The 26,640-nt window shown below is 46.4% G+C and overlaps 9 protein-coding genes and 1 non-coding gene across 10 annotated transcripts; 6 read left to right on the top strand and 4 right to left on the bottom strand.

Annotated features, from left to right (window-relative positions):
- Positions 1–2,908: 2,908 nt before the first annotated feature.
- On the bottom strand, positions 2,909–3,315 carry BDV27DRAFT_143108 (uncharacterized protein; the record flags this gene model as incomplete). The annotated part of the gene is made up of 2 exons (XM_032070052.1): positions 2,909–3,113; positions 3,173–3,315. The coding sequence occupies 2 exons, from the start codon at positions 3,313–3,315 to the stop codon at positions 2,909–2,911; spliced, it is 348 nt and encodes a 115-aa protein (XP_031930179.1).
- A 3,590-nt stretch (positions 3,316–6,905) lies between these two features.
- Positions 6,906–8,750, top strand: BDV27DRAFT_170203 (pectin lyase fold/virulence factor; the record flags this gene model as incomplete). The annotated part of the gene is made up of 4 exons (XM_032075234.1): positions 6,906–7,532; positions 7,589–7,627; positions 7,684–7,885; positions 7,957–8,750. The coding sequence occupies 4 exons, from the start codon at positions 6,906–6,908 to the stop codon at positions 8,748–8,750; spliced, it is 1,662 nt and encodes a 553-aa protein (XP_031930178.1).
- A 538-nt stretch (positions 8,751–9,288) lies between these two features.
- BDV27DRAFT_t65 lies at positions 9,289–9,401 on the bottom strand. Its single transcript has one exon. It is a non-coding gene; the product is annotated as a tRNA-Gln (tRNA).
- Positions 9,402–10,589: 1,188 nt separating this feature from the next.
- On the top strand, positions 10,590–11,887 carry BDV27DRAFT_170201 (glycoside hydrolase family 43 protein; the record flags this gene model as incomplete). Its single annotated transcript, XM_032075233.1, has 3 exons — positions 10,590–11,063; positions 11,123–11,240; positions 11,296–11,887. The coding sequence occupies exons 1-3, from the start codon at positions 10,775–10,777 to the stop codon at positions 11,885–11,887; spliced, it is 999 nt and encodes a 332-aa protein (XP_031930177.1). The 5' UTR covers positions 10,590–10,774.
- A 269-nt stretch (positions 11,888–12,156) lies between these two features.
- Positions 12,157–13,621, bottom strand: BDV27DRAFT_124464 (uncharacterized protein). Its single transcript, XM_032066092.1, has 3 exons — positions 13,095–13,621; positions 12,802–13,047; positions 12,157–12,719 (listed from the first exon to the last, which is right to left on the bottom strand). Exons 1-2 carry the CDS (start codon positions 13,573–13,575, stop codon positions 12,881–12,883), a joined length of 648 nt encoding a protein of 215 aa, XP_031930176.1. The 5' UTR covers positions 13,576–13,621; the 3' UTR covers positions 12,157–12,719; positions 12,802–12,880.
- A 570-nt stretch (positions 13,622–14,191) lies between these two features.
- Positions 14,192–15,247, top strand: BDV27DRAFT_124462 (uncharacterized protein). The gene is made up of 2 exons (XM_032066091.1): positions 14,192–14,821; positions 14,910–15,247. Exon 1 carries the CDS (start codon positions 14,301–14,303, stop codon positions 14,628–14,630), a length of 330 nt encoding a protein of 109 aa, XP_031930175.1. The 5' UTR covers positions 14,192–14,300; the 3' UTR covers positions 14,631–14,821; positions 14,910–15,247.
- Positions 15,248–16,058: 811 nt separating this feature from the next.
- BDV27DRAFT_81157 (glycoside hydrolase family 43 protein) lies at positions 16,059–17,137 on the top strand. Its single transcript, XM_032077659.1, has 2 exons — positions 16,059–16,366; positions 16,422–17,137. Exons 1-2 carry the CDS (start codon positions 16,076–16,078, stop codon positions 17,094–17,096), a joined length of 966 nt encoding a protein of 321 aa, XP_031930174.1. The 5' UTR covers positions 16,059–16,075; the 3' UTR covers positions 17,097–17,137.
- Positions 17,138–17,154: 17 nt separating this feature from the next.
- Positions 17,155–20,821, bottom strand: BDV27DRAFT_124456 (putative UDP-glucose,sterol transferase). The gene is made up of 9 exons (XM_032066090.1): positions 20,705–20,821; positions 20,551–20,635; positions 20,237–20,449; positions 19,556–20,177; positions 19,270–19,506; positions 18,455–19,222; positions 17,697–18,399; positions 17,504–17,642; positions 17,155–17,441 (listed from the first exon to the last, which is right to left on the bottom strand). Exons 3-9 carry the CDS (start codon positions 20,394–20,396, stop codon positions 17,224–17,226), a joined length of 2,847 nt encoding a protein of 948 aa, XP_031930173.1. The 5' UTR covers positions 20,397–20,449; positions 20,551–20,635; positions 20,705–20,821; the 3' UTR covers positions 17,155–17,223.
- Positions 20,822–22,564: 1,743 nt separating this feature from the next.
- Positions 22,565–23,385, top strand: BDV27DRAFT_143103 (uncharacterized protein; the record flags this gene model as incomplete). The annotated part of the gene is made up of 2 exons (XM_032070051.1): positions 22,565–22,899; positions 22,956–23,385. The coding sequence occupies 2 exons, from the start codon at positions 22,565–22,567 to the stop codon at positions 23,383–23,385; spliced, it is 765 nt and encodes a 254-aa protein (XP_031930172.1).
- Positions 23,386–24,200: 815 nt separating this feature from the next.
- Positions 24,201–26,207, top strand: BDV27DRAFT_143102 (amino acid/polyamine transporter I; the record flags this gene model as incomplete). Its single annotated transcript, XM_032070050.1, has 7 exons — positions 24,201–24,323; positions 24,383–24,453; positions 24,597–24,686; positions 24,740–24,822; positions 24,884–25,284; positions 25,341–25,670; positions 25,728–26,207. The coding sequence occupies 7 exons, from the start codon at positions 24,201–24,203 to the stop codon at positions 26,205–26,207; spliced, it is 1,578 nt and encodes a 525-aa protein (XP_031930171.1).
- Positions 26,208–26,640: the final 433 nt, after the last annotated feature.

Here is a 26,640-nt window from a genome sequence, read left to right as displayed (position 1 = left end):
ACATGGATTGACCCTTGATCATCTCAAGGGTGCACTATGCAGACTCTTATTGCTTTCGATGGACTATCTTTACCACGAAACTCATGCCGTATCTTGGTATAGAGAAAGAGAGTAAGGGACTAAAATGTAACATAGGCGCGGACTGGAACAGTTTCTGCAAAACATATTCGTACCTCTCCATACATCGTACTTATACAAGGCTATGACTCAACCTCAAGAAACAGCCAAATGGTATATCAGTCATTATTGCTAAAACCACAAAGGGATCTTGGATAGTGTAGTGTGAGACTAGACCATTAGATCAAAGACATACTGGAGTATAGCTTTCACCGCAAGGCTGTAAAAGAGATAGGGCGGTGGTGATTCCGATTCCTCTACATCGTTTCCATTCCGCATTCAATCGATATACTGTTGTGCTTCAAATAGTCTCGCCTATAACCGCACTACATGATCCAAATTAATGTCGGGGTCAACATGTAGTTGATATTTTGAAGATTGGGGTCGATTCTATACCAATAAAATAGGAATGAGAATCAAATCGCAAATCCCTATATTTTGAATCGGGTGTTCCTTGCTAAAAGGCATAATGTGGAGTGGTTCCTACGAGTAGTTGAATTTTACACCTTACGCCCCTGCCTTCCCATTTCCTAGCAGTAGTCGGTCTTCCCACCCGTATTCCAGTGGCTTCCAGCCTCTGGTCGGGAGGTATGCTGGCTATTTAGAGGAGGATAATGTAACAAAACAAAACAGCCGATCCCAATATAGATTCGCTGAGGATCGGCGGAGTAAATCCAATATGGAGGCTTGTAGTAGACGATTCGTTTTTACAAGCGGGGATCTATAAAACGCTGATTAGGTGTCAAGCTAGGGGTTTTCAGATACTCCGGCTTCAAAAACAAAAGCCTGCAATGGATAGACTCCTGTGAGAAGCTCATCAGCTGGACCCACAGTGGCGGCCATGGCTGAAGTGAAGACGGCTATGCTGGCAGCAGCTTCTGTTATATGTGGCTGTAACAGGCATCTTCGCGTTTGCAAAGAGCGTTATTAACAAGGAATACATCGAATTTCCCCCGAAGGATTTGCTGAAGTGTCGTGATATCTGTAGAGAGAACTCGTTCTGATATTGATCTTCCACGGGTAATGAACCGTCTGCTGATGAAAATGGCGCATCCGATAACTAACAGGGTCTGGAATGTGTGATAGCATTAAATGCTGGTCAGATAGGAGTGCTACAATTAAGTGTATCACCAAAAGATGTTTGTGTAAAAGGATATTTACAATTTGGCAATTCGCGAAAGCTGGATATTTCACTCGTAGTGCGCTTCTTCTGATACTGAAGGTCGACCTTGCATTCCTCACACATAAGCGACACGTACGCTTCGGAGTCCGGTATTTTGTATATAGAAATTGAGATTAAGGTGCAAGCAGAGAGCAACCGTCACAAGAGAGATTGAGGAGCCGGAGTAAGCTCAATGCGGCCATCCATTACGCAAAGCCGCAGAGTCGATAGCATCAATTTGTGAATCTTGTGGCCTATTTTGTTTGGACCGGTTTGAGGACTGATTTGTTGCCCTCGATGTCTTCCACAGTGACCTCTATAACGGACTGACGTACTTCGATGGACGATCGACGCTAGGAAATAGTATAATTCGCTCGGTTGATGGATAGTCGGCGACTTGTGGAGACATTGGCAACAGGATTTTGTTACTGAAACCTCGGCGTCCGAAAGAGCCTGACTATGAAAATTACTACCGCAATGCTGGTATCGTGTATCCAGCACCTTTGAAGCCAACAGTTTGTGCTTTAGCATCTCAGGTGACATTATCTAGTTTAGTAATTGGCTTTAGTTCGTGTGTATGGACGCATAGCAAAACCAGGCACGAGATTGCATCTTTCCCAAGCTTCGGAAGCGACTCCGACACCCCCGAGTCACCTGTATGTCTTATGATAGAGAGATAATGCAGATCTGCACTCACTCTAGCTTGGCTTTTGTCGCTTCAATGTGCGGGGTTTTTTGATAGAGAGCCAATGAGGCTGGTAGCTGAGTGTCGTCGGCGAAATTGCGGGTCCCAGCTCCCTTTGTATAGCCTCTCTTCTCAGGGGCCCTCTTGCCGTGGCCACGTCTGCAAAATTGGGGTGGTTTATCTGTTGGTGCTTGTAGAACTTTAATATATTAACCATTAAAGAATTGACAAGGGAAATAATTAGTAAAAAAAGTAAAAAAAGAGTTGAGATACCGGCACAGCAAACCCGGTCAGGGTACAGGCCAGCGAAATCAGATGACAATTACCAGCCCTTTATATTCGCACGTAATAGTGAATTAAATGTTGGTCTGTTCTAAACTGTGCATGTGGACTATTCCCTGCTACTGAATGAATGGAAATTTAGATATCCTAGTCATATTATTAGAATGAACCTCGTGGGAAGGAATACATAGGAAGCCCTCTAGGATTCAATGTGACTAATTATACGCAGAAGATTACAACTACAAGTATACTTGGAAGTCCTATGCCTAATGGTCTAGTAGGACCAATGCATCAGCAGGGTGTATATGATGAGAGATATACCTGAAGAAAACAAGGAGACAATATGCTATGGTATTGTAAAACCGACAACTATCTTGGAAACTAGACGTAGACTGGCATCCTGCACCATGGAAGGCAGGGCATGATAGTTTATGAGCCAGCATAAAGCATTCAAGTATCGACCTCGAAATAGCACTATGTTTTAGATTGCGTCTCGACTCTAGATTCAAGTGTCACCGATCGAACAGCATGGTATATGGGCATCGGAATTTCTTGAATCGGATCCGTCCAGGTGTCTCCCTGCCAACGGGTACAGGTATTTCGGGAATAATATGCAGTGGACCAGAAGATAATGTCAAGTTCATGACGGTCGTAGCCAATTATCAAATCTTTTCACCTCTTCTCGCAGTTTGCGGGCCCCGTGAGGAGTGCGCAAGTTGCGTCCGAACATATGCAATAGCAACCAGGATAATGAAGATCAACAGCAAGATAACAGTCGGTATATTAGAGCCCTCCTTGGGAGAAGATCCAAGTTCCTTCTCTGTGGGCGAAAACCGGATTTGGGGTTCGGCGAAGGGAATGCGAGGCCTGTCGGTCCTGTGACTACTATTAGAATTATCCATTTAAGAGACTCAATTCGGACTTACTTGGGTGTGTGAAAAGGGGGATATTTCCCAGAACGACTGCCATGATGAGGTCCGTATTGTGGATTGGGTTGAAATTCAGTGTCTGGATTGTGATGCTGAAGCCAGCGCTCGTAGTCGGTATTTGGTCTTCCAGTAGTTGGCATTTTGAGTATCTGATCATAGAGTAAACATCAAGAGACTAAAATATTGTAGTAGATATTCATAACCAGAGTAAAACAAGCGAGTCATGAGCGGAAGTAATAGTATGCACACAAAGAGGAGACCCTTCGAAATATGGCTGCCTGCCCTAACTGTGGTGAGCTTATTTAACATAAACTGGAGACACAAGCTTCGGTCAAAAATAGCTTAGCCCCCGCACTTAAACAGACCTTATCTAGGCAGATGATCGTAGCGTGTCTCGGACAATGTTCGGTTAGACCCCAAACCACCCTGTGGTCCCATGGGATGACTTTTCATGGTAGCCTCCCGGGACTTACCAACACTCGATGCAAATTAAATTATAGAAATAGCTCTCTGATGATACCTCTCCCAGGATAGACATGTGGCTATGCAAGCAGCAAACACCAAAATAAACCCACAAATAGGCAGAACAATTCGGGTTCATCGATTAAAGTTACATCCGTGGGTTGCCTTGGCCTCTCCACCACGGACGTAATTAAACTATCATCACACAAAGATTACCTAATTACTATTGGTCAAGCCTGTCTTACGTATGGTCTATGCCTATCACTACGCCTTACTTGGTAGTAGGCTCAGGGTCCTACAAAGGAATGCCAGCGACGTATTGGACCGTGTTATCCCGTGTTGTGGCATGGGTGTACGAGCCAAGACTTTCTAGAAGAAAACCAAACGTCAGCACTGAGCTAAAATAAGGGTCCATGTCTTAAAATATTTGAGCGAAAATGTTCCGTCCAATTGAACCGAGTGCGCCTACTAGCACATTTTCCCGTTCTCGACGGAAAAGGCCAACGAAATAAATTTGGCTTGGTCCCCCAAACCATGTCGAGGTGGGGATCTCCTGTCGAAACCGGTTATGAGTGACAATAAGTAAGAATAAATAGGTGACTTCCCTACGGACCCTTTGCATAACATCACAGTGAACTGATTGTCGGAAGACTTAAGATTGTCTTTTTGGCGACTTGTACTGATGGTAGGATTCCAATGACGTGACGAGACACGTAGCCTGAAGCAATATGATACAAACCTTATAGGGAGGTACATGTAGGGAAGTGTCTCTGGACAACCAACATTAAAACTTGGCAAGCAACAAGACGGTTACAGCAAGAGCGAGCCAGAGGGGAATCATCGACAAATGCTCTAGACATTTTAGGCTGTTTCAAGAGGTCTGATCGGGGGAGACCTTCTACGTGGAGAGTGACGCGGGGATACGACTAGGTTATCCAAAAGGAGACCGTGCTTCAGGTCACCTGGCATGAGATCACGCAAGCCCGATATTAATCGTCGCATTCGTATTCAACAAGGGAAAATGTTTACATTGCCGATACCAACATACCATAAGCCCACATTCAGTATTGCGACCCGGGAAGTAACCCTTCGGTGTTCTGTGGACTGAGACACGTTAGGGTTATTGGGTCATGTGCCATGAAGGAGCGCAGTAGGATGACAAAAGTTTCTCCTTGGCACCAAGAAATTAATTGCACATAGTAGGTACTTGAAGAGGCCCTCAGGAAGAAATAATACTAGGCATCCGAACACACTGGTATGTGTTGTTTTTTATTCTTGATCGTACAGCTAAGGTCCGGGATATAGTATACTAAGAGATAACCCGAGATCTGTGGCTAAAAGAATGGCATGAAACTAGAACTACCTTCTGGTCGGGGTTTGGACTGGCGTACCTAGTATTAACGAGATTAGAGGCTCGTGAGGGTTGAGTGGAGCACGGCGCACGAGGTTGTGGGCGAGGCAAGTGAAAGGCGCCAAGTGAATAAGATGATAGTAGAATGCAGTGAGGGAGATATCTCCAACTTTGCATGGACTTGTACTCGGACACCATGCACCTAGTATCTCCTAGAAAGCTTGAAAATTCGTGTTGTATCATATTCCTGCCGTAGTGCTCCACCTTCGAGTACTTTCCTTTCAGGTATAATTGCAAACACATACAATGCACTCCAAAGAATCACATGTGCCAAGTATCTCAAGAAAGTACAAGCCCTCTGCCAAAGACTTTTTATCCCAGGGATGTGGGGCTGGGGCTCTTAGTATCGAGGACGCCGTGAAAACCAACATGACTTTTGAGTTTGGTGTATTAGACTAAAACTGATAGTAGCTCTACCGTTGGTCGCTGCCGATCGCGTAACATATCTCAATAAAAACACCGTGCGTGGTGTCCAAGCAATCGGATTCAGACCAGCCCCCTGAAGAAGGTATTTTTCTAGCGGTAGCAGGGATCGGCAGTACTTTTTGGCCCCGCAATGGTGCCATGGTAAAAGGTTAGGTATACTCCGAGTGTGCCGATATTTAGTTCAGATCGATTATTCGGGTAAACGGACTCTTTCAGGTAGATATATCAGCGCGGGCAATTGCTGCGTTATTTAGCATGCCGAGATGCTAGTACTGTTGAAGTGAGTTGAAACTTTTTGAGATATGCCAATATGTTCGAGGTCTCGGTGGATTATACCCAGCCACGAGGCAGAGTCATCTCGCTCATAAGAGAGTTGACTTCTATCTAGGAGACATCAGTCCACATTCTATGCAATGCTATGACCCAACTACTGAAAACTTCGTAGGTACATATAATTAAACCAGGTTGTAGTCTGTAACTTAATAGTAACATAAGCTCCGGAGTTAGTTACCTTTATGTAGTCTTAGCTTAGTTGGGTTTCGGCCCCACGCTTCAGAAACTTCATGATCACTACTCTGTCCTCAAGCATTCAGCTTCCTACCTTGCGATACCAGCCTAAACATAGTCCAGTAATACTTACTGGCTGTAAAATACTGCCATGAATCGGTAAAAAAGCCTATTCAGGGCAGTGGATGACCATACGTTGCGGCTCGACCTGCGCGCATACGCTGGTGTAGTCCCCTGATACCAGCGTCTGTTTTATTGTGAGAGAATGAACATCCACCTCCTCGAACCGTTAAATCCACCGCTACTATATAACTTTTCTTGTCTCTTGTTGTACATTCTACGAGTGCCTGTACAGTCACAACAAAGCCACGACTGTTAAGCGAGCTGCTGCCATTTTCATGAATCATGATAGACTCTACCCGCCATGGGTCCACCAGTCGGCAGTTATTCTCTAATTAGTAGTAATTCCTATCTGATTGGGTAGCTTTGCCCGGACACCGTTTGACATAGATTAACTCGCCGTTAGTTCGTGATAGAAACGAACTCCGGTGGAGCTCGGCTACCGTCTCGGCTACAGAATACAGGCAGTACTCCGGAGTCGTTTTGCTTGCGCGAACCACAGTCCACTGCCGATCCTCATGCTTACAGGATAGCACTCAAATCAGGGGGTGTTTGAAGGATGCTTCAAAGTGATAGATAAGATGCGATGAGCCTCTTATTATGATGTTCACTGCCTCATAATTTTTTTTTTTTTTTTTTACTTCTGTATTGAATTTTGTAGTTAGCGTTGCCTAACTATTGTCCTCTCTTTTATCTTTTCAAATGAAGATTTACATTTGATCTCTTACATTCTTATAACTACGTACATTCGCTCTTTATTATCTCTTTTTCTCTTGGTTTACCTTCACTTATAGATGCTCTAATATGCGTTCTGTATCATTTCTTCTAGGGGGTCTGGCACCTCTCCTTGCATCCGCCCAACTCACTGGCAGAGTCGGGCCCCTCAAGTCAGCGGCTGAGAAAGCCGCCTACAAAACATGTAATGTCCTTGACTACGGAGCAGTTGCCGACTTGTCAACCGATATCGGTGAACCATTACTCGACGCTTTTGCAGATTGCAATGGCGGTGGTCTGGTGTATGTTCCCGAAGGCGAGTATGCCTTGTCTACCTGGGCGCTTTTCGATAAAGGAAAGTCCTGGGCTCTGCAACTTGATGGAGTAATCTACCGCAATGGAACTGATGGCGGCAATATGATAACGTTTGAGCATACGAGTGATTTTGAGATGTTCAGCAGCAACGGAAAGGGTGCGATTCAGGGACTCGGATATGAGTTCCGTAATGCGGGAAAATCGACGAATACCAGGATTATGAGGTTGCAGAAGGTTTCCTCCTTTGCTGTTCATGACATTATTCTTGTTGATTCTCCAGCTTTTCACATGTCGCTTGACACTGTGTCAGATGGTGAGGTATACAACGTTGTGGTTCGCGGAGGCAATTCTGGTGGGCTAGATGGTATCGATGTATGGGGTGAGAATGTCTGGGTTCATGATGTGAGTCCACTGACTATGAATGCTTGGGAAGTAACCCATCGAGTAACAGTACATAGGTTGAAGTCACTAACAAGGATGAATGTGTGACCGTGAAGGTATGAGGGCACTCAAACTTGCTTCATGGCCGACTTGCTTACTATATCCACCACAGAATCCTTCCCATAACCTGTTAATCGAGAACGTCTACTGCAACTGGAGTGGAGGTTGTGCAATCGGTTCCATTACCTCAGGCACTAATATCACGGACATCATTTACCGCAACGTGTACACTCTTTCGTCCAACCAGATGTTCATGATCAAGAGTAACGGAGGTGATGGATACGTGAGGAATCTGGCTCTAGAGAACTTCATTGGTAAATTAACTCTCCTCTCCCTTGCTGCATCCTAGGTCAGGAATTATCGCTAAGAAAAGACTACTGATCAGGCCACAACAATGCCTATTCCCTTGACATCGACAGCGCCTGGAGCAATATTGACACAGCTGATGGAGATGGTGTTGAGTTTTCAAACATTACCGTATCCAACTGGAAGGGCACTGAGGCGAATGGTGCGCAACGTGGTCCGATCAAGATCCTGTGCCCTGATGACAATCCTTGCTATGATATCACGATTAAGGACTTCGCCATGTGGACAGAAACCGGAGACAGCCAGACGTACTTCTGCCAGAGCGCTTATGGAGACGGACACTGTCTCCAAGACGGCGATGATCTGAAAGCGTTTACCACGACACTGACTGCCACCAGCGCACCGACCGGCTACGCAGCACCCACCATGAAGGAGGATCTTTCCGAAGGGATGGCCTTGAACACATCTATTGCAATTCCTACTATCCCTGCTTCCTTTTTCCCTGGCGTGACGCCATACAGCCGCATCGCAAGCGGCAGCTCAGGTGCTGTAACTCCCAGCTCCACTCTGGTATCACCTTCGGCTTCTGCAACGCCCAGCTCGGGTTTTATCTCATGGAGTTCTTCCGTTCGGGCCCCATCATCGTCGAGGCCTGTCAGCTCCCCATCCTTCACTAAATTGAGCCCTTCTTCCTCTTGGACAAGGACTACAGGAACGCCCACTTCAACTGCTGCAACTGACGCCGAGCCCACCATCCCTGTGGAGAAGCAGCCGTCCTCTGATACTGAAGTGGTTGGAAAGTGTGGTTTTGCCCCACCTCCTAAGCAGGGAGGTCATCACCATATACAACATAATTCCCCTCGCCACCATTGAGTTCGACAATCAGAGTACCATTGTATATAGGAAGTCAACTGTAATATAGAGGGCTCTTCTAAAAAAAAAAAAAGGCAAAAGCCCTACTTACTGATACCTAGTGGTGCCAAGCACATTGACAAGCTACGATATTCAAGTGCCCGGATAGAACAAGAGATACGCTTAAGGGATTCCAGATTAAACTAGCCATTGTAGATTGCTATGATAGCAGCTTAAATCAGAATCGATACAATGACAGTGTTGCTCTAGCCAGTTGAGCTGGTGCTATAACCGTAGTTTCGAGTCCTTCATTTAATTATTCCAACAACATAAAAATATATCCCTTCTGGCAAGACAGTGCTAAATATTCCCTCAAAACATAACGCATATGAATCATGGTTCCTTCTTTAGATGATTCGCTTGATACCCAATGGTCTTCCCCATGATCTTAGAGTCTAGAACCATATTGAACTATATATAAAATTAGCTCCGTCGAGGCTTGTAGCTAGTTCGACCGACGCATGAGATATGAGGCGGTGGGAAAATATTAAAAAAAAAAAGGTCCTAGCCGGATTCGAACCGGCGTTACCGGAAGATTTGACTTCGTTCTATATATTGGTTGAATATATTGTTCATCAAAATCCGGTGGGATAACCACTACCCCATAGGACCGATGGATGGCAAATTCCTGCCATAGCTCGGGGCAATTTTCATAGACTCAATGCCCTGTGCCCTTGCTTTATATCGAATCCCGATTCCAATATCTGCCAAATTTACATATTTGTCTTAAGCTAAAGCATATCCGAAATACCAGAGAGAAATATCATTATGAAAATCTTTAGAGAATAACTAGTCCAGTGGAGATGGATAGCATTAGGGCTCTGATCGCTTTTAGGTGCTAGGGGCGTGCTTACCCGGTAATGCATTGGCAATACGTGAGAATGCATGAATGATATGCCCGAGTCACGTTGCTAGGGAGATCCCTTATTTTCCTTCCTATATAATGTCGAATTCTATGAAGCGTACAGTTTGGTGAAGCCTATTTTGTATGTTACTCCACTATTCTGAGTTGAACTCCGAGAGCAGCGGGGCTTCGATAGACCCGTAGACGAACGAGTTTCCTGGAAGGATAACGTTCTCCGGGCGATGGGGAAAGCCCGGATTGAACACTTTTTTTGTTTTTTTTCGCAAGTGCGTATATACTTCTATCAACACGCTGAATAGATTAGATCATTCGCATACTGTCAGCTTTTACTGAGTAATAGTAAACTCTAATCTAAAGTCTAGCAGAAGCTAAAAGCGTAAGCTGTCGAATCTAAACGGAAAAAACAGGCACTTGTTGGACTAATCGGAGATTATGTTTAACTACAAAAGTTTAAAAAGAAGGGGGGGGGCTTTTAACTCAATACTTAAGAGTATTCTTCACGTCGTATACTTCTCAAGACATCCTTATAAAACTCTGGTACCTAGTATCTTGCGACGGAGAGATAGCCAGAGTGCTGTGGTTTTGTTTCCAGATTCATTACCGCATTAGGGCTTACTCTTCGACTGGGAGGATTTTGCTTACCCCATAAGTTCACTGTTAAACATTATTTGGGTTCATCCCTAATATTATACTTTCTGTAATTTCCCTTGGGTTCCTTTCTCTCTTCCTAAGTTCGCCTCCACATCCAAGAAAAGACCAATATTCAGAAAAGCCTTGTATCATACTGAGACATATGTCCGATTATAGTAGATCTATGGTATCACACTTCTTCCTAATTCCCCCGCATCTCCAGTGGAGAGAAATATGGGATCTGGGAGTTCTCCGGTGGAGGACTCCACTGCCAAGACCAACCGTCGCGCAAAATGTCCGCGAATCATGAAGCCATTCACACGAGAAGCGCACGAAGTGATACATTAGCCAAGGTCTGCGTAATTTATAAAGGGTTAGGCATCTTGTCCAATTCACCAGGGTCTGTCTTGTTGGATTAGCCGGAAATCGCAGTCTTTCATCTTCAAACTGTATCTATCTTGAGAGACGAATTCGTCGCCGCAACAACAACATGCGTATCTTCCCTTCCATCTTCGCTGTGGCCAATATCCTTACCCTCTCAACGGGTAGAGTTATACCTCGCCAAGATGGGAACTCTTACGTTGGCTATCTCCTCTCCACCTTTACCGACGCGAACCCTCAGGTATTCTGGTATCTCTCTGAAGGTTCCGATCCGTTAGCATTCAAAGCCCTTAATGGAGGAAGTCCAGTATTGGGATCGACTGTTGGCACGCGCGCAGTAAGAGATATATTTCTCGCTTCAAACGCTGCCAGGTCTGAGTATTTCATGATTGCGACAGGTACTGAACCCATGCCGTGATTTGAATACAAATTTACTAACGAATACATTACCAATTAGATTTGGATATTAACGCTGAGGGCTTTTCCTGGGATGAAGCAACAAGACGCGGCAGCCGTGGGCTTACTATCTGGAAGTCAAGTAATCTTGTAGATTGGGCTGAACCTACGTTGACGACGTACGTAAGCCAACAAGTCCGATCAAATGTAATTGATTCTGATCTTCTTGAACAGGATTGAGGAAGACACCGCCGGTATGGCCTGGGCACCTTCTGCTGTCTGGAACGATGATGAGCAGCAATACTATCTCTTCTGGGCATCCCGTCTTTATGATACTGCCGACTCGGAGCATACCGGCTCTGCTGGGTTGGATCGGATCCGCTATTCAACCACCAAAGACTTTGTGACATTCAGCTCTCCCGCTGATTATGTCGCTCTGGATGATACTCCCCTAATTGACCAAGAATTCCTAGAGCTCGGCACACCCGGAGCCTACGCTCGTTTCATCAAGAACGAAACTGTCAACCAAGTTTATCAGGAAATGACAACAGGTGGACTTTTCGGACAATGGACCCGCATCCCCGGATATATTGGCGATAACCCGTTGTCCGAAGGGCCAGCTTCGTTCCCCGATATCGAAAACTCTGGAGTTTACCATCTGTTGCTTGATAACTATGAGGAATACGTTCCGTTCCAGACAAGCGACATCGATGCGGGCTCTTGGGAGAAATCAAGTCCGTCGTCCTACCCCACAGGGTTGAAACATGGCTCTGTTTTGCGGTTAACGCAGACGGAGTATGATGCTATTACTTCTAAGTTTGCATAGAGTTAGGCTGTATATCTTGGCTGAGATCCATTCGGGGTATTCTGGTAGTCAATGATTATAATATAATTGGACCCCTGTACATAATTGTTGCCCCATTGGAGGATCTTGTAACAGAATTAAAACCAGTGATTGAATCATATGGATCCTTGTATCGACGGGGAAATGATAGAACGCATTATTGATTCCAATTGACAAAAGCTTGATGATCTAGATAATGAATGAACAAAATAAAAAAAAAATGTGATTGTCAATACAAACAAGCGTGTTGCCCGAGATCTGCATGAAGTTAATAAGTGGAGAGAGCTATTCCATCAGCCCATATGGGGGTTTTCTTGATTGTAACGGTCTATGGAATGAACTATTTTGATACTGACGTCTGCGACATAAACCACGTATATCCTATTCGCACTAATGCAGGAGTGCTTCTAGCGTCTGCACAGTTCTTACAATAGACTCATCACTAGCCTCGAACGTAGGGTTTATGTCAAGAAAACGCCCAACCTCCTTCAATGCGGCATAGACATTTTCCCTAGTACGTGAACAGAATCTGCTCACAAATTCACGGTGTACAGGGACACGGTGGTGGGACATTTCGAAAAAGTTCCGCTCACTGGAAGTTTCCATGAGTTGCGTGATTGACGTTCCATTTGTCCGCGCCCTTTCTTTTTCGGCGAGGATGGATAGAAAACAGCGCTTGTCCGATGCAAAGTCTAGGTATGCGTGAGTCTCTCGTAATCCCGGAGGTGCGGCTCCAGGCACATTTTCGAGTAGTTTTGGGAAGGTTGCAGCCTTCTGCAATGGTACGGCAAAGTTACAATCCCAGTCAATGATACTAGGGAAGGATTAGCACTGCATAAGGCATGATGTTTAATGAACGAAAGTGGTTGGGTGTCAGCGTCCAGGACTAAACGAACCTTTGATATTGTATTCCTCATCAATTATGATGTTGTCGTTGTGGACATCAACATGGACAAACACCCATGGGCTGGTTTCCTACTTGGGAACAACATATCGGGGAATCATTGACCGTTGAATCAGGTAGTCGATTGCAGTAGAATAGTCATGTCGACGAAGCGTACGGCGTATACCTCTGTCCACGCTCTCGGTGAGCCAGACGCTGGTTGATACCTGTACACCCTTTGGTGTCCCGTCGGGTACCCCTACTAAGGTGAGGGTGGCTCTATAGTATATTTAGAGGCACACATACCGTAGAACAGGGTTTGGTCATCCAACGGACACTCAAGGATCATGTTGAGTATTAGGTCGGCGATTTGGTCTAAGACTTTCTGCCGATAAGGGGCTGCAGGGGTTGATTGATCCCATGGTGTCATGGGAGAGCCTTCAATCCAATCTAGTAACATGTAACCAACTCCGACAGGGTTGTAGTCGCGAGAGCCGCAGTCACAATACCCGTGTATTCGAGGGGCAGGAATATTTGGAGACCGGTGAGCGAGTTGAATTGGTCTAATACAAATCTCTAAAAAGGAATCATCCTGGTTCAACGGTATCCTTGCAGCCCATCGCTCATCCTTCTCGTGAAAGCTGATTAGGAAGATGACGTAACCTGGTCCAGTGATGGGTGAACTGTTATTATCTAGCTGACAGGCTGGAGTGCCAGCAAGTGAAGATACAACCTCAACCAGGGCTTGCTTGTTGAGCAGCTTAAGGACCTCGTCCACGGATCCCATATTGATAGGCAACGTTTGGTACTGCCACAGGACGTCCAGAGTTAAATAAAAGCCTGAGGGATGATAGATATACCAGGAGGTCCAGCAAGGATACTAGAAATAGAATATATACTCGGACCTACTGCCACTACATTATGCAAGGGTTATTGGCTTACCGCGACAGACACCTATCATTGCGTCTAGATGCATTTAGTTACACAGTATATGGATATCCAATGACATACTAAGGCGAAGGGCCAGTTTCGATCCATAGGCTATTCGATCCGAGCGTTATCGGATGTCGATTGGCTGCTGCATAATGGACGCGTAAGACGGATACATGCATCGGGATACGCGTAGATAATATAACAGGGATTCGAACGTAGCACCGAGCGGCTAGGATGGAATTGGTTACTGCTTGATACACAAGACATAGCTGTCCCTCATTTCTCTATGTTGTATGACATGCGGACTTGGCAGGATGTTGGGAGCTTTTTCTCCCATAGGAGCCTTTGTAGAACATCTCATGACCTTTGTGACAATGGCGGGCAAGCCCTTGAAGTAGTACTGAACGTATTTGGCTGACTGAGTGTAATGTAAAATGAGCTCTGGTCTGACCGAAAGCTATCTATATGAGAATTACCCCGCGCATCATTCCTCTCACGAAGATCTGAACGTAAGCTGAGTGTTTGTAGTTCTCCTCATTCTCAAGTCATTCTCATACTGCCTCGTTCCCCATTCTCACTATGGTTGATATCGAGAAGCCTTATAGCATCTCGGCCTTCAATTCCTTGCCTGATCTGTACCACGCACAGGAAGGCTTCAAAACCAACGGCGGACCCGAGTTGGTCAACAATGTGCTCAGGCCTTTGATCGTTCAGCATGGATTAGAATCGACGCTTGGCGTTGGTCTGTTGCACCGTCACTTTGACCTTTCAGATAAGGAAAAACTGGTTGAATTCAACAATGTATCAACGCCATGGAAGAATCAGCAAGGCGACAAGCATAGCGGAGGCCGAATCCTACCTTGTGCCTGGATGATTGATGGCAACGGCTTCGTTCCATATGAGTTCTAATTCTCGCCTCTTTGCCGTGACACGAAAGCCGAACTAGCTGTCATGACTCCATTTATCAACGAGTTCATACACTGTATCAAAGATTCGGGATTGGAAAAGACTATCGGACTTCGGTTAATCCTCGTCTCGGCTTTACTGGGGCGCTGGAAATGACCGAAAGAAGGGCAAATATCAATTTGACACCCGACCGGGTAATGTGCACCCCACCCTTCTTGACGTGATCTTTGCAAGTTAAGTAGTCTTAATGCCATATGTTCGTATATTTATATGTGACCATAGGTTCCAGAGGAGGCATGGAACGGTTCTACTGACACCATGTGGTTCTTCGAACCGAATTATCTACAAAAGAAATATTCGTGTAAATGCAACACAGCATCAGGACACATGCATATACATCAACCCTGAGAAGTGGAAATGAACGAAATCCATTGATTTCGTGCCATGGCGTATGCGCGACCGTGTTGGATGTAGGGGGCGATGGTCCTGAACAGTATCAATCAGTTCTCAAGTTGATTTCTTGAACGCTCGATTATTACATATGTTCCTCCGAGCTGTCGTGTGCTGTGCGTCCAATTTGTTACATGACTGCGTTTTTCCATTTACGCACAGCAATCCACGTTCCTGATAATGCCATAACATGTCTTCTCTCATTGCGTTTGAATGTTCGATTAACTATGGGGGCAATAGTAAATTCTATACCTAAGAAGTCATACCCATTGCCTTTGTGGAGTGTAGATTGTTGTAATCACAAAGTGCATCAATGTAGAGTCGTAGGCGCAAGCGTCCAGGGTTGTGGTTCCCTATAACACCCGTGATATTTCAGTTCAAAAGTTCTGTATGTATGTATGTATGTATGTATGTATGTGTCTGTATCTCGCAGGCAAACATGAAAGAGTGACAGGTAATTTAACAGTAGCAAAAAACAAAAAGTCAGCGACCTCTACATGAACTCGTAACGGTGCGTAGATAGTAAGTTAGGACTTATTGAACTATTAGTAGATTGTATTGTTTGACGGCTGTCTAGAGACATACAAGCCCATTGAATAACACTGGATAGCGCATTGTGCAAATCCACCATGTCTATTGCAATTGCGGCGAGGTTGACCTATTTCTGGATATTCGAAGCAGCTAACGTCCCTGCAGAACCCGTATTCGATCCACTAGGGGCTGGGGGCTGTTAATTTATGTTTACATCATGCACAGCCTACTGTGCCGAGACTCAATCAGCATTGAACTGCAATGTTGGTTATGTCGATCTATTCCTGTATAGTCGCCAAAAGCGCCGATCCCTCCAGGCAATTTCCCCCATGGAGCAAATCAGGCCAACTGCAAGTGGGCTGGACAAAATCCTCCATATCATTCCAATTAAATGATATAATATGGCTGCAAGTCCACCTCCCTACACCGATGAGACTCAACAACACAGAACTTACACGTTCAGCACAATGGCACCCTTATTATCGAAAATAGTCGCGCTATCGCTTTTCTTCGGTAGAGCCTTGGGCGAGCCCTGGCAAGTTATCAACGCGGATTTTCCCGACCCTAGCGTCATCAAGACCGGCGATGGATATTACGCCTTCGCCACTACTGGACACGGCGTCAATACTCAAATAGCCCATTCCGCGGATTTCAAAACATGGAAGCGCTTGGATGGCCAAGACGCGCTTCCGGGTCCTTTCCCTAGCTGGGTGAATGGTAGTCATCCAAAGGTCTGGGCGCCAGATGTTATCCAACGGGTGAGTTTATGGGTCTTTTCCACGCGGAGTAGGAGCTTCAACTAAGAAATGACAGGATGACGGAACCTTTGTGATCTATTATTCCGCTGCCACCAGCGGAACTCATAGTAAACACTGCATTGGCGCCGCAACCTCCAAGTCAGTTACCGGTCCCTACTCGCCGGAGAAAGATGCACTTGCCTGTGATAAGAGCAAAGGCGGTGCTATCGATGCTGCGGGCTTCAAAGATGACGACGGCACATACTATGTTGTCTATAAGGTTGACGGCAACAGCCTCAACGGGGACAGCGGGTACCACCCCACGCCGATCATGCTGCAAAAGCTAAAGTCGGATGCCGTGACTCCTGAGGGAGACGCCGTGCAATTGATCGATCGCGACGAGGCCGACGGGCCCCTGGTTGAAGCGCCTAGTCTCGTGAAGAGTGGTGGCCAGTACTATCTGTCGTTCTCCTCAAATTGGTACAACTCCCTAAAGTATGATGTTAGCTATGCCGTCGCGTCGGCCGTGACTGGTCCGTACACCAAGGCGTCGGCTCCAGATGCGCCGCTGCTGGTTTCTGGGGACAGCAGTAACGTCGGACCGTTGGGGGGTCCCGGTGGCTCTGATTTCCGCGAGGATAGAAGTGCTATTGTGTTCCATGCTTTTAACAATGGGAAGAATATGACCAAGGGTCGTGGGATGTGGGCAGCTAATGTCAAGATTGATGGAGGAAAGATCTCCATCCAGTGAGTGAAAAACGGGTACGGGAATCAAGGGTCTTGTAATAAATATTATAATTTGTACTAATGTCGTCTTTAATAATATACATACATGGTAACTCCTATAATTACAAATATCAGGGGGTATATGCAGTTTGCTAATGAGCATGACCATTTTGATGCTGAGAATGGTTCTTTTCCAGCTCACGCCATTTCCTAATTACAATGGCTCTCTCTTCCGTTGATGCGACACACATCTCCTGGATACCTTGTTCCAGTCGCGACCGTAGGATGTACTTCGTCTTATTCTTCGTGAGGGAATTGCGAAGGCTCTTGTGTAATCCGTCCAGCGGGAAGCCTGCAAGTCCCCAGATGCCTATTGAGATTGTTGGTTAGCTTGAGAATAGAGATGAAACACGTTCGAGAATGGCAGCATACCTGCAGCTGGTTTGAGAAACACTCCACCCACTCCCTTTCCAACCCCCTTCACCAAGCCTCTACCACCAGACTTCTGGAAACCCCGAGCAGGCTGCGTAAGAAGGCCAGTAACGCCGTAGTAGAAACCTTCTGTGAATTCCTTCCAGCTGTCAGCATCTCTCAGCCTGAAGACCGCAAACGAATAATCACTTACTGTGCCAGCTGCTCGAAAGCCACTTTTCACATTGCGTACTCTCGGGATCCTTTGTACCGTGGTGTCATGATACAACTTTGGTGCGTTATGGAAGCCCTTGGCTAAGCTAAGTGTCAAATCGGTGGGTAGCATGATCACAAAATTAAGCACTTGCTTTGCGAACTTCGAGGTATGGTAGCCTGTTTCTGCTATAATTTCTTGTGCACCAGTTTTCTGTTCTTTAGCTCGTTTCCGGGTCAGCGTGCGTTCAAGATCAAGTTCATTCACAGTCTCATCGGAGTCATCAGCAACTGTATCCGCGCTACTGCTGTCCGGCTGATCTTCCTCGGCTGAAGCGTATTCACTGTCACTCTCGGACTCAACTTCGGATTCGGACACGGATGATCTATCATCGCTCTCAGATCGGTCTTGACGACTGGGGCCATTGCCATGCTCATTGGACGATCGCTCCCTTTCTTGCTCTTTTGCCTGCTCCAGGCCTGCCGTACAGTGTGACCTTACCCAATCTCGGCTACCGATATGGTGGCTGTGATGATGATGACGCTTTCTTTTGCGATTTTCCTTCGAAAGCATTCCAGCCAGGTCCGTAGGCACAGTGGCAAAGCCACTGATGAAATCACTGACAACCCCGTAAAGCACCTCGGCACCGGCAGAAAGTGGTCCTCGAGGATCACGGTTCGTGTCGTACTGCTTGGAGCGGTATCTAGAAAGTATGAGTATACAGTTACGCTTCGTTTTGGGGAAAAAGGGCATCTCACAGTTCAAAGTGATGCGGATCCACGATCCCAGCCTCTACTAGAACCGCTGCTGCAAATGCACTTAACTTGATGTGCAGATGCTTATGCCACCATACCGCCGGACGGGTAGGACATATAGCGCACCGTAGGCTGCGCAAATCCAGATGTTGATGAAAGCTGCAGACGGCGTTCTGTACGCCCTTTTCTGTCCGCATGCCTTTGCCTATCTCCTCGGCATTTTCGAGCGTAGATGGTTCCAGAGCTTTGTTGATCGCTTCTGCTAATTTCTCGGCGGTCAATTGTTTATATGGCACCGGGTGTGGCCCAGCACCTGCGCGTGCCACGATCGATCCCCAGAATGGCTGATCGCCGAAAAAAGGTACGATTACCGTTGGACGACCCAGGACCAGCCCGGCGGCAGTGGTGCCTGCACCACCATGATGAACGACACATGAAACATGCTGGAAGAGCCAGTCGTGCGGAACCTTCCCCAAAAGCATGACATCCTCGGGTACTTCAGCTCTTCCTTCTCCGATATTTCCCCACCCCTTAGACACAAGCGCTCTTTTCCCCGTAAGGCGGACAGCCTCGAATACAATTTCCGTTAACTTGGCGGGGTTGTCAACTACGATGGAACCAAAACCGATATACACCGGGGGGTCACCAGCTTTGAGAAATGCATCGAGATCGTCGGGTGGCTTATAGCTCGTGTCGCTCTCTAGGAACTGAAACCCGCAGACGTCGATGTTTTCGCCCCAGTCTTGAGGCTTGGGGAGGAGGGCCGGAGACCTATAGGGATTAGCTGCTGTGTGGAGGTTTGCAAATGTGCAACGTACCAAAGGTAGGTATATGGTATTTGCAACCGATGGGCGATACTAGGAGCCCGGATGGCATCCAAAGGATCTAAGCCCAGCTCCCTCTTTCGAAAGCGGTTTATCAGGTCACCAAGTCCTTCCCATAGCATCACCTCGACAATAGCATATGACGCAAAGTTTGCAACGGATGGCTTGGTATTACGCGCTCGAATATTGGCCAATGGGTGTGGAAATGATTGTGTCGCCGACCATGGCATCCTACAATCTCAGCAAACGGCAACTTGCACTCGAACAGGGACAAACTCACGTAAACATCATATTTACCGGAATTCCCATTTTCTCTGCACAGCTCAGATGCGCGAAACTAGGCGGGTTTGCAATGATAACGTCGGCGACAAACGGCTGCGTGTTGCAATCTGGAGTGTCACTCCACGGATCCTCCTTGATATGATGCATGCCCGTCCCATCCCCAGTCTCAAAGCATGAGCGCCAGCAACCGGAAAAAATCGCTTTCATTTCACGACGGCGCTTGGGGATCGCGCCACTGCGTATCGTCCGCATATCCGGCATCAACCCAGGATTATTTACCATAAAAGCCATCAACTCTGCTGGGTCACCTCCAATGCTGAAAAATTCCAGCCCTGATTCATTGATATATTCACGAAAGGCAAGATGCGTAGCCAGTCGAACCCGATGTCCATGCTTCTGTAGCTCCTTTCCCAGCGCAACGAATGGTTGTACGTCACCGCGAGAGCCCACCACGTGGATAACGATGTTCAAACGCAAGGGAAACTTGTCCTGTCCGTCTGTGGACATAACCGACGGTCTTCGTTCTTCGCGCAAAGGTTTCGGGTACCGTTCAAGATGCTTAATCAAATTGAGCAACCAGGGCTTATGTTCGCGAAACTTGATATCCAATCGTCCGTCATCTATTGATCATTAAACACTGTGACATCATAACGATCTGTAGAAGGAGTGGAATACAAACCCATCACCCGAACACCAGTATTCAACCCCTGCTCTCGAACATGTGCATGACCGCCGCCAAGCGAGAGACGTCTGGGACTGAGATGCTCGTCCGGCCAATCCCCCGCCGTAATGCCATGTTCATGCGGTCGGTCCGGTGAAGCTGCTGCTGCTGCTGCCATTGTGCTGGTCTATACCGATCCTCTGTGAGTGCATTTGTCACACACACACACCCCTAAATGATGAGTATAATCTTAATAACCAAGGAGAAAGAGGAACAAGGTCTGAAGACATCATCAAACATGAGTGATGATGAAAAGTTTCCAGGTAACCCACCGATGATGTCACAGTTCGATGAATTAACTTCGGCAGATCACCGGTTGACCCGAACCGCCGTTTTGCTTATTTCCATGCCGAACCGCTTGGGTTCCACTTGTGAGTTGTTCTGCTGTAATTATTCAAAAATTTCCTGGAATTCAGGTTTCCTTACTGAGATTGCCTCATTCCCCTAGTTTATCGCTGTGGTGTTTGAGACGGTCGCTGTGTCCACTGGCCAGCCCTATCGGGCCGATCCCGATTTTTGGTTCGTGTGTGATGCCGAGGTTCATACCAAAATTTGCCTCCTGGGGGTCCATTGTAGTGGTCACGCCCTCTTTATTTTGAAAGTATGAATGCAAACTTTTAAACTCCTCGGAATTACTGCACATCACCATTATTTTTACCTCGCGTCCCAGGTTTACGTCTATCCATTGCCCGGAAGCAACTTGACAATCCGCGGAGTTTCACGGAAGCGCCCGGTCACGGCATGACCGTTCCTCGGCACTGTCTGCCGTAAAAAGCCTTGTAAAGGCAACCTCCTTATAGACAATATTCCCGTTAGAAGTAATTGTTCGACCTTAAGGCGGCTGCGACGGCTTCCTTAAAAAATTTGCGTAAAAGCCCGATATAAGGAAATATCACCTGACCACTTATCCTGCATGCAAATTACCTATAAAAACATAAACTGAGTCTTTTAATCAGTTAGTTCTTTACGGTAAACAGTTATATTCGTGTTTCAGTAAATAAACTTTTACCAATACTGACAGTCCACGGATGACAATAAAGAATGTACGTTTCTTAGTGAACTCTGGTTCCACAGTAACAATACAATTTAATATAGAGAAATTTAAGATATATATGAACTAACAACGAAATTACTTTAAATTTGCTCTTAGGTGTCGTCTATATAGTGGACTTTGTATAAGAATACCTGATTATAAGCAATCTAACCGCTTACTCACTTAATTGCTTATGAAGGGGCTTGACAGTAGCGACTTCTTATCGTCCTTCGTTAAGAGTTTAACATGTAAGTGGTTATGTTATTTGCAAAGTTAGAAAGAAAAAGGACTAGAAATCTCAAGCCTGATCGGGTCATTCTGACAGCTATCTTGTAGTGGAGATGAGATGTGGCTCTACGTATATTTGTCTCATCTATAGGGCGGGAGCAAGAGTGGATACAGTAGCATCCTTCGCTATAGACATGGATCGGGGTTTGCGTCAACCGATTTTTAACAAGGGCAGCGTCGCACTCAGTCAGGGACCACCGTCCTATAATATGTCTTTTAGCGTCCAACACACAATTAGAGAAATACACATAATGACCCCTAAGAAACAGTTCTCGAGCGGCCCATAAGGCCAAGGTTAGCGAAAGGATGCGTGCAAAATTGATTGTACCTGGAAAATGGAATCCCTGTCCAGCCCGTGACGGAGCATTCTTTCTCCCAAGATTATTTCCAGCTTAATGAATCGTAAGAGTAGTGTTCCAGTCCCTCGGGTACCCGTAAGACTCATAGTGCGATACTACAAATTGCAACGGGAATGCTCTAGTTAGCGATGCCAATGGATAAAGACCCTCGCCGGGGTAGAAGGTCACAACCTACTTGCGCACTCAATCCGCGCAATGAGCAAGTTTGAATCGGATAGCTGGCAGCCCATGGTCAGTATACTGACGTGGCTTCTGATGATCACGGCTATTCTTGTAGTTTTTGCTCGACTTGGAACCAAATATTGGATCATCCGACGGTGGACAGCGGATGACTACCTCTGCATTGTATCAACGGTAACCTCATCAGCTCTCATTGACAGCTTCATGACCGTGCAATAATGACTGAGATTTCTCCAGATTCTTTGTGTAGCGCAATCGATAGCTGTTTCCATGGCCACCGCGAATGGCTATGGTAATCATTATCAGTCACTTTCTGAGACGAGCCTGCAAAAAGTCATGAAGGTGAGCGCCTACAAGCATGGCTCTGTATAAGCTATTCATAGTCCCTAGTCTCAATATGCTGCGACGATTCTCTTTATCTCCAGCATGTGTTTCTCTAAGCTATCGGTCATCTACTTTATCCGAACCGTGACGCCGCCATTCAACCCCCATCGCCTTATCACTGCTGGCCTGGAGCTTTTGACTATCCTATGGGCTGGTATTGGTATTCTCACGACTGCCTTTCAGTGTAAACTGCCTCGGGCGTGGGACTATCTCCACGGTGAATGTATCCAACATGGAAGCTGGTGGAGCTATATGTGTGTGATGAATATTCTGACCGACGCCGGGGTCATGGCTCATGGAATATTCATCGTCACACGGCTTCAGATGCGCTTGAAGAGAAAGCTCACATTGACGATTATTTTCGGATTACGCACCTGGTCAGTGGACAAGCCTCTTCCTTCTGTCTTCTATTTATGGCTGATGACTTATCCAGCGTGATTGCCGCCAGCGCTTGTCAGGCTTTCTACGCCAACCAAGCGGTTGAGTCCCCTGATCCGACTTCTGATACTTCGCCGTTTACCATATCTACTCAAGTCACCCAGTGTTTGGGTCTTATCACCTGCTGTTCACCGCAATTCAAACCATTTATAGATAATCTCCGCTCGTTAGGGTTCTACATTGATGGAATGTCGCGGTACGGCGCTTCTGACGCGAAATATAAGGAACCGATGACACTACCACGTAAACAAGACGAACTTTCCGGCCAGCAGCATGAAATGGAGACTATTTCTCCGTTTAAAAGATCTTGCCAAACAGAAGTTACTGCATCATCATCAAAACGAGGCTGGGATGAAGAAAGTCAGTCTAGCCAGACTCGCATTATCCACGAAGTCCGCACATGGACTGTTACCGAGTCTGTATGAGATACTTCGCCAGTGTCTCCCTAGTAAAGTGAAGACCCTCTTTTGATTTCGTTTCTGCCTTTGTTCTGCTTTAGTGGTTCGAATCCGTTGTTGATAATAGTGCAAGTTATTTTTCGCTCAAAGCTTCCCATTCGAAATACTCCTATTCCTTTGGTGCATGGCCCTTCTTCCCTGTATCTCCGTTTCTCTCTCTCCTTTTTTTCTTTCTTGTTTCTTTTCCTCCTTTTTGCCCGCACCGTCCTGTCGCTATTTTTCCTAATGATGCCCCTTTGTCCTTTTATAGTAGGAATAATTGCAGATCAATATAGTGGGTAGGAAACTAGACTATTTATTCCCTGTCCGGCGGGAGGGGATTTAATACTCGCCACGGGGACATGGATATCAACCCGTCAAAAGCGGATCCAGCCCACTGATCTCCACACCCGGTGCATCCTGACCCCCCTGCGACCCTGGCGACAAATGCAGTCTCGGACTTTAATTGGGCTTGTCATTCATTGAACCCTTGTCAGGTTGCGTCCTCCCCTGCACTGGTGGTCGGTTTTGACTGATTAGCGACATACCTTTCATTCGCAGAACTTCCTCGACTGTCCACCATGGTGAAATCTCTAGTTGTACAGCAGGGGCCCTTGTCCCATCGACTGGCTACGTGCAGGCTAGGCCAGAGCTGTTGCAAATTTCTGGGTCTCGGCGTCTGCTTCCCCCATTCTTTTCTCTTTCTCCAGCCTTTCTGTTGAAAAGCTCCATGATTGATTGTCCAACTCTTCGTGTGTTCATACGACTGTGCTAATTGTGACTACACAGTTAAATCCTCCAAGATGTCTACACACGAATTGAAGCAAATGGCGCCTCCTGTGCTGAGCGAGATGGAGGGACAACCGATCTACCGAGACAAGGACGACGTATATTTGACTCGCATGGGGAAGCGCCCTGTTTTAAAAGTGAGGTGCCCCTGAATATCCCCGCGAACAGCAAAGGTACTAAGACCATCTTTCAAAAGAGAAACTTTGGGTTGATGTCGATGGTGGGATTCAGCTGCACGCTGTTGGTGACATGGGAGGGATACATCATGTAAGTCGTCCTTGACCCTGCGCCGCGTCGACCTCATGGCTAAAATTGTGGCTCTTCCAACAGATTGTTTCTGCAATCCTTTCAAAAGTACTTTGCCTCCGCTGCATCACCGCATGTTGAATCGATTACTGACCTAGGCCTAGTGGCGGCCCGGCTGGTTCTGTCTATGGCTATCTTTTCGTCTGGGCTGGTATCGCTGCCACCTTTGTCGTGATATCTGAGCTTGTGTCGATGTAAGCTTCCATTAGAGGTGCGCACCAGAAAGAAGCTGATGAATGAGCGACAGGGCTCCTACGTCTGGCGGACAGTATCATTGGTGCTCGATGCTGGCCCCTCCATCGGCAATGAAGTTGGCCAGTTATATGACAGGTACGTCTTCGCTAGGAACTGCAAATGTTGTTGAGTGTTGGATTATTTACGATAAGGATAGGCTGGCTTACTGTGATCGGATGGCAAGCCACATTCGCATCTGCAATGTATCTCAATGGGAACATGGTCCAAGCCCTGATTATCCTTACCAGATCGGATTATGTCCCTCACCCATGGCGGAAAGCTCTATATGCATGGGGGCTCTCTGTACTCTCCGCTATCATTAATATTGTTGGGGGCAAGTTTCTGCCCCGTTTCGAGGGCACCATTCTAATCTTCCATGTCCTGGGGTTTTTCGCCATCCTGGTTCCCTTGACCTATATGGCAGATCACAAGTCGTCCGCCGAAGAAGTGTTTACCTATTTTATTAACGAAGGCAATTGGCCTTCAAAGGCGCTGTCAGTGTTTGTTGGTTTGACTGGCCCTGTTTTCGCTTTCGCCGGCGGTGATGCTGCGGTCCATGTATGTCAACAGTGGCCATTTCATGGCAAACGGTCTGCTAACATTCCCAATCATAGATGGTCGAAGAGATGACCAACGCAACAACCGCTGTGCCCTTGTCTCTGATGCTAACCGTGTTAATCAATGGCTCCATGGGGTTTGGAATGATGATTGCCTTATACTTTTGTCTTGGAGACATCCAGGCTGCGCTTAAATCTCCGACAGGTGTGCCTTTCTTTGCTATCTTCTTGCAGGCAACAGGATCGGTATCGGGCACGGCGATCGCAGGCGCCCTGGTAATGTCTCTGGGCAGTTGTAATACAATTGGCACCTTAACAGCAGCATCACGTCAATTCTGGTCCTTCTCTCGCGACCGAGGACTTCCTGGGTGGCGGGTGTGGAGTAAGGTATAGCTCTCAATAGCCATAAGGTTGACTTGTTCACCAAAACTAACATCTCAATAGGTGACTGAACGTACATCCATCCCGACATATGCAGTCCTCCTTACGGCAGTTGTTGGGTGCCTCCTGAATCTCATTACTATTGGTTCAGATGTGGCATTCAACAGCTTGGTATCCATGTCAATTTCGGGCCTTTACCTATCATATATGACTGCTGGCGGACTCTTGCTCTACCGCCGTTGTACTGGTGGAATTGGTAACGCTGCTGCTGGCGAGCAGACGATGATCAACACGGCAGGAGCTAGACTGGTCTGGGGACCATTTCGAGTTCCCGGTATTTTGGGTATAGCCATTAATGTCTTCTCTTTGGCGTACATGACAATCGCTACGTTCTTTGGCTTCTGGCCTACGACCAAGGATGTCAATACACAGACGATGAACTATAGTATTGTCGGTACGGTGGGGGTTATTATACTCAGCCTTGTGTACTACTTTGTTCGAGCGAGGAAGATGTACACTGGGCCCCTTATAGAGATATCTTGATGGCTAGATTGGATAGCATAGTTAAAAGGTGCCACGGTATCAATCTTGTTTTTATAGTAGCCATTCTGAAATTAGCCTTCGGGATAGGCTCCGCAGGGATAACTCATGCCAGTCCTTCTTCTGGCCGAGCCTGCACTAAAATTTTCACTCCAATAAGGAGCCAATGACTTTCTTTATTTCCACTTTATTAATGTAAGTTCAATTGGTACCGCCACCCCCGTAGTCGCCTTCAAAAGTTTCCATGACGGTTCTCATTGTTTTAAATTGCCCATCTCTACGAAGCTCTAGCACTTTTTATAGCACTTAGCTATTAGGTAGCGAGGTCCGAGTGGCTATCTTTAACATAGCTGCGTTTTGAAAGATCTATAAATGAGTCCTGCGTGAAGTATATTCCACATCTAGTTCTATTTATAAAAATGGATGTTTCACACTA

This window comes from Aspergillus caelatus, assembly GCF_009193585.1.
Source record: "Aspergillus caelatus strain CBS 763.97 unplaced genomic scaffold BDV27scaffold_41, whole genome shotgun sequence".
NCBI lineage: Eukaryota > Fungi > Ascomycota > Eurotiomycetes > Eurotiales > Aspergillaceae > Aspergillus > Aspergillus caelatus.
This window is presented reverse-complemented; position numbering and strand designations above follow the sequence as displayed.

Bases quoted from the DNA above. Each gene is read 5' to 3' on its own strand.
- BDV27DRAFT_81157 (XM_032077659.1), top strand. From the start codon at position 16,076: ATGGCACCCTTATTATCGAAAATAGTCGCGCTATCGCTTTTCTTCGGT. The intron at 16,367-16,421 runs GTGAGTTTATGG...AAGAAATGACAG, and splicing joins CGCCAGATGTTATCCAACGG to GATGACGGAACCTTTGTGAT.
- BDV27DRAFT_124462 (XM_032066091.1), top strand. From the start codon at position 14,301: ATGGTTGATATCGAGAAGCCTTATAGCATCTCGGCCTTCAATTCCTTG.
- BDV27DRAFT_124456 (XM_032066090.1), bottom strand. From the start codon at position 20,396: ATGGCAGCAGCAGCAGCAGCTTCACCGGACCGACCGCATGAACATGGC. The intron at 20,178-20,236 runs GTTTGTATTCCA...AATGATCAATAG, and splicing joins TACTGGTGTTCGGGTGATGG to ATGACGGACGATTGGATATC. The intron at 17,442-17,503 runs GTATGCTGCCAT...CAATCTCAATAG, and splicing joins GTTTCTCAAACCAGCTGCAG to GCATCTGGGGACTTGCAGGC.
- BDV27DRAFT_124464 (XM_032066092.1), bottom strand. From the start codon at position 13,575: ATGGGATCCGTGGACGAGGTCCTTAAGCTGCTCAACAAGCAAGCCCTG. The intron at 13,048-13,094 runs GTATGTGTGCCT...TCACCTTAGTAG, and splicing joins TGACCAAACCCTGTTCTACG to GGGTACCCGACGGGACACCA.